Source organism: Mastomys coucha, unplaced genomic scaffold, assembly GCF_008632895.1.
Source record: "Mastomys coucha isolate ucsf_1 unplaced genomic scaffold, UCSF_Mcou_1 pScaffold5, whole genome shotgun sequence".
Lineage (NCBI taxonomy): Eukaryota > Metazoa > Chordata > Mammalia > Rodentia > Muridae > Mastomys > Mastomys coucha.
This window is the reverse complement of record NW_022196911.1, coordinates 44,745,500-44,751,680: the sequence shown is the minus strand read 5'-3', so window position 1 is coordinate 44,751,680 and position 6,181 is coordinate 44,745,500. Positions and strand designations below refer to the sequence as shown.

Genomic DNA, 6,181 nt, shown 5'->3' with positions numbered 1-6,181 from the left:
CTGACTGGACCTGACCAGTGTGTGCTCTGACTGGACCTGACCAGTGTGTGCTCTGACTGGACCTGAGCCGCCTTGACTTAGCAGCAGCAGTGTTCATTACTCTGCAGACAGGCACCCGATTGCTGTCAGTCTTTCTAAATACCCTAGCAGAATGGTTTCCAGAGGGAAATGTCAGGTGAACTGTGGCTGCAAAGCAGCCCTTGGTTATTCTTTGCCCTCTGTGATGTTTATTTCTTAAATACTGGTCACTAAAAGCCAGGTACTCTATTATGCATTTTGCTGTCAGGTGAAGTTAGGCATCCTTCTGTCACACTTCAACTGAAACACCTTTGAATGCCAAAACATGGATTACTTTAGCCACTTTTAAACATTATGTGTATGTGTGTGTGCTCATGTTGCCATAGTGCTTGTGTTAATGTCGGAGGGCATCTTGGAGGAGTTGGCTCTCTCCATTGGTTCTGTAGGGATTGAACTTAGCTTGTCAGGCTTAAAGACAAGTGCCTTTACCCACTGAGCCATCTTGCTATCCTTACAGAAGTATTTTGTGTGTGTGTGTGTGTGTGTGTTTTGTACAGGGAATTGAATCCAGGGTTTTATGTTTACTAGGCAAGTGTCCTTAAGCTTGTCCCTAGTCTTGGTTTCTGTATTATGTTATATGCTCTATTACACAGTTAATAGCTTGCAGAATGGACACCTTTTCTCAGTAATGATCTTTTTTGTACTGGTGATGGTCTAGATTCTCAGGCAGGTTGAGTAATGGAAGACAAGGGTGGTGAACAAAATAGAGGAGAAATTTTTGTTTGGTTTGTTTGTTTGTAACTGAGATAGGAAGAAAACACTTGAATATGCTTTACTGTCATTAACCAAGAACATTTGAGAAAGGAGGGTGAAATTAATGGAGGAGAGCCCCCAAACCGGCACATTCATTTCTGTGTACTGTGTTACCTAGGCCTGTACTTGGGGAACTCTGATTGAGTGGGAAAGACATCTTGGTTTTGTTTGAGACAGGTCACACTACACAGCTCTCATTTGCCTCAGATTCATACTCCTCTTAGCTTCCAAAGTGATTCTCATTTTGGAAGGTTTTTGTACATAATCAAGTTGTACTTTTGCTGTGGGCCTCTATATTAGGAAAGAATATCATAGTGAGAGCATTTGACAGAGCAAATTGCTCACCTCAGTTGCCAGTAGGAAAAAATGGATAAAGGAAGAGGAGAGGTAGGGTCCCATAATCCTATTCAAGGGTGTGTTTCTAGTGACCTAAAGGCCCCTGCCTGGGGCACCAAGCCTTTGACATCTGGACCTTTGGGGGCACATTTAATAAGATTACAGTTAATCTCAACAGTGTAAATGAGTATGTCCTTACACTTTAGGGTGCGCATTAGCAGGGGACGAGAACAGTATTGGAGGCTACTAGGGGGTGACTGTGGGACTTAGGAGGGTTTGATGCTGGGTGAGAGTTAGCCAGGTGGCAATAAGAACTTGGCTACTTGTAGGTTGTGAGGAGAGAGCTTATCCAGCCAGAACTGGTTGATTTTGCAGAATTTGACTTTGGCAGGGTTGTTTGTTTTCTGTTTTTCTTGTGTAGGGGTGGGGGTTGTGTTTCTTCAAGTTAGCAAATTGCTTTTGTTTACCAAATAAAACGTCTAAGGCTGTATCTTGAAAACATTTGTTATTTCAGTGTTTTCTTAATTGGAGCTTACCATTTTTATTATTATTTTCCAGGGTATAATTGACTACATCTTCTATTCTAAACCTCAGCTGAATACTTTAGCCATCCTGGGACCTCTGGACCACCATTGGCTAGTTGAGAATAACATCAGCGGATGCCCACATCCACTTATTCCCTCCGACCACTTCTCACTTTTTGCACAATTGGAGCTCTTACTGCCTTTCCTGCCCCAAGTTAATGGCATTCACCTTCCTGGCAGGAGGTAGTCATGTACTTTCAGAGGACCTCAGATTTACTTGTAAACTCGTGAAAATCTGAATATAGGGGAGTGAGGTATGGCTACTAGGGATTTTTCTCAATGATCATTTGAATTTTCAGTCTGGTTATTTGTTACAGGATATAGTATGAAAGCCAGGTGCTAGCAACAGACAAATTCTGAGCCCAGTGTACTTTATATACTGCTAGACAGGGACTGGTGTGTTTACACCTTTTAATTTGTTACAAATAATTTTCCTGTTTCTTCTCTCCAATGTGTATTGTCATGCCTTGAAATAGGAAGATGTGTGAGCAGTGTGCTGTTTGCACAGAAATCCACAGCACTGTTTTCTGAGGCCAGTAGTAACATCAGAGACCGTTCTTCCAGACTTTACTCCCTCTTTTTTCAGACTTGTTTGTAAAATGTAGAATTTGAATTTAGCCTTTATGATTGTATATGATCCACAGAAGACCTGATTTATGAAGTTTTGTACTAAAAAGAAAAAGCAAAATTGAAAACAATTGTATTGTAAACTAAGGCTAATTTTTTTTAACCTGTGTCCTATGTTCTGAAGGCCAGCTGGTAACAAAGTTGCATCAGACTTTCTCTGCAGTGATTTGCACTGTTGGGGTTTTGTTAGCCCTTTTGTACTACTTTATTTTTAAATTGAGAACATTACTCTTTAAATGTAAGTTTGCTTAGACCTTGGGATATTTTCTTGGACCAGAGGCAACTTAAGTATGAATTCCTGAATTTCTATGGAAACTTTCTACCAGGACAGATAAGCTGATCTATAGGCATTTAATGGACTGAATATGATAGTTGATATATGTACATTCTGGTATTTTTAAGTCTTTTACTTTTTATGTTAAAAAATTACAGCTGCTTAGGTACAGCTTCTAAGTCCTTTCTGAGACATTTTCTGTTCTGTCTCCACTGTGCCTGCCTAAATTTGTTCTCACCGAGCACTGCCTGTGCATGCAGAGAAAATCTGTGCATCTTTTATATTTTTAAAAAACTAACATTTGTGAGAATTTTATGGAAATGCTTTTGTATGAGCTGTGGCTTTTCCTCGTTGTGAAGCGTTGGATAGCACATTCTGGAACATGTTCATGGGTCCTGGGTCTCTGCTCACCAGACCCAAGCACTGCTTCTTGCTGTCCTTGCACCCAGAGTGCCACTATCATGTGTAGTTCTTATTCTCTTAATGTTTAAAAAAAAAATCATTCTTTTTTTTTTTTTTTTTTTTAAGAAGAGTAATTTTCTGTTTATGAAGCAGTATAAATTAGATGCATTTTCAAAACAGTTTCCCTAAGACAATTGTTTGGATCATTTTTAAAGTGACTAAGGAATTTTAGTATGTCAACCAAGATAAAAGTTATACTGTACCCTATATTTTGCCCATAGTGCCATTAGTAGATTAGAGATTAAAGTCACCTTTAACTTTACAAAGTTAACTTGTATATGTTCTGTTCTCAGTCGTTAGTTCTCTCAAAATCAAATGAATTCAGAGGGAACTTGTCTGGCTGCTTTTGTTTCAACTGCAGGCAGTGGAGCAGAAGGACGCCGTGTGGCACTAAAGCGAACTGTTGAGTGTTAACAGTTTTATACAGAGACTGAGCCATTTTGGATGACTCAAAATTTTATGAGAAGACATTTAATTGCTTATGCTGTTTTTAAGAGGAAATAAAATTACATACTGTTTAAATAAATGAATTTTTTCTTTTTAAGAAATTCTCTAAAGGTCTTGATCTTGAATCTATCTTGGACCTTGTTTTTCCTTTAAGGTTTTGTTTGTTTAATCTTAATTGTAATGTTGGGTTTGTTGTGGATTTTTACTTTAAGTTGTGCTGGCATCAAACACATCCAGTTTGTAATCAGCAGGTTGGCGTAGAACCAGTACATAACTTCTAATGGCTTTTTGTCCTGTCTTCCCCTCTTCCCCCGCCCTGCCCCTGTCTCTGTCTCTTTCTTGTAAAGTGTGAATATAAGATGTGTTGACTCGATTTTCTCAAACACTGTGTTGGTAGTGTGCATCATGACAATTTCCAGTGAAGGTGAACTGGAGCTGGTCGGACTGATGGGACTGAGGGGCCCACTCTCCTTCTTGTGACCTGCTAAGAGAAGCACAGGTCCAGAGTGTGCTGTGAGGAGTGGGGGGAGCACTTACTCAGTTTTGCATTTGTTAGTGGATGATGTATTCCTTTCATGGATGCTGGAACTAGAGTGCACTTGTTAGATGCTAAAGGTTTGAGCTTTACACAAAACATTTCATCTGTATTTGTTATTGTCTACAATATATTTGAATTTGGGGGCAGCATAGTAAGATGTAATTGCCTGTTATGTCTTGAAAGTACTTGTTTTGCCTCTTTTAGGCATACTGCATTCTGTGGGTCAGTTTGAACATCTCCACCTTGTTTAGATAGTGATAAGTTGAACGGAGAGTGTAGATTTACAAGTATAATCTTCAAAAGAAAAATATTTTGAATCTGTTGAGAATAAATGTTCACACCAAAATAGACTGATACTTTGTTAAGCAAGGTTTTATGTTTTAAATGCTTTGTGTCCAAAATAATTTCCAAGAAACTATACTTCTTAAAATGCATAAAACTAGTCTGTTTTCATAATGTAGATTATTTTTGAAAAATTCTGTAATAAATATATGTAATGTTTTGCTATAATGTAATTTCAGTGTTCTTGCTGATAAGTCCATCTTAGGAGTGTTTCACAGAATGTTTGGAATATGTTTCCCTTTCTAAAGATGAGCAGATTGGAGGCAGTCAAATCTTTGTAAATCCTATAAAGTACAGTTTACAGTATTGGTGGTGATTATTTATGCTTTGAGAATTTAAATAATGTTCATTGAAATTAATTTATGGCATAGTATAAACTGAAGTTCTAGAAGTAAATTGTTGATTGCAGCTTTAATAATCCCAGAACACAGGCATCTCCAAAAATTGTTCTTGTTTGTACTTTTATTTGATTTGGTGTCAACCAGGAAAATTTATTTCATATTAGCACTTTGAAACCTAAAGACATAATTAAATTGGGTAGAATGTACTTCTAAATCTTTCAATTATAATTGAAACCCCTTAAGATTCCATTTTCCAGTAATAACATTTATGGTTTAGAGTTCCACTTTTTCACTATTTAAACTAAAGAACTCGTTCCCATCATGGCTCTGAAGTTTGGTGGTCGTGTCATAGGACAAAGCCAACCCAGGCAAGACAGTTCAATCTTCCGGTGAGCCAACCATGACATCCAGGACAGGTGTTGCAGATAATTTTGAGAACACAAGCAGGTGTCCTCCACCACAAGCAGTATTTTAAGATGTTCGCTTTGTTCCTTTTGGTTACATAAATTTTAAAAACTGGTATTTGATGTAGTGTCTAAAATAGAGTAGTCTTTATTCACAGTACATTATATTGTATAATGCACTGGACTAACTCTTGTTTACCATTCATGTAACAGAACCCAGCACACTTTCTGCACTAAGCTCAAGAATGTCACATCTGCCTAGGCAGCTCTTTGATAAGGGTGATGAGAAACTGAATTTACACCATATGGACTGGTGGTAACAAGGGCTTTTACTGTTCTTTTCAGTGGAATCTTCTTGGTCAAATTGTAACTAGCTAGTATTATATTTATATACAGGGTCTCTTTTCCTTACCAATGTATTTTCCTACTCATAGCCAACCAATAAATTCAATATCTGTTTCAAATATTTTAAAAGTGTAGTTTGTACAGCTCTAGCACTGAGGCTTCCAAACAGGTGTTAATCAGAAGCCCGTAATTCACAGTTCAGAGTCCCCTGGGACAGCTACAGTTCACCCTTACAGGGTTGGGGGGAGTGAGTGCGGACAGGCACGGTACAGTGAAATGGTGTAAACACTTTTCCTCATGGGCTGTGTTATTCTGTAACACTCATTTTTTGCCAAAGTTCAATTTTATATTTAGGTTGTGGGTGGTCCTTTTACGTTTTAGGGTTTTAGGGTTTTTGTTGTTACCATATACCTCATGGTATAAAAATGAGCTCATGTTATGGAAGGATATTGACATAATATTTTAAATAAATGATTTTAAATATAGTGGCAAGCATTGTGTTGAGGTTATGATAATTATTTAAAGGTATTATTGTTAATGTCTAAATTTTATTGTATGTATAACCTTTAAAAAGGTTTTAATTTACCAGGTTTTCATGTGTGGGTGTATAGTTTAAAAACAAAACATTGATTTCCTTTTCTGAAAATACA

General features: G+C 37.6%; 1 protein-coding gene across 6 annotated transcripts in view; it reads left to right on the top strand.

The window, feature by feature from the left end:
• The window catches only part of Cnot6 (CCR4-NOT transcription complex subunit 6), a 53,902-nt gene extending 48,252 nt beyond the window's left edge, over nt 1-5,650 (top strand). For all 6 annotated transcript variants that reach the window (XM_031354363.1, XM_031354364.1, XM_031354361.1 and 3 more), the window contains one exon: nt 1,726-5,650. In XM_031354363.1, the coding sequence (XP_031210223.1) occupies nt 1,726-1,938 (213 nt within the window). In that variant the 3' untranslated portion in view covers nt 1,939-5,650. The remainder of the gene's footprint in view (nt 1-1,725) is intronic.
• The last annotated feature ends 531 nt before the right edge of the window (nt 5,651-6,181 follow it).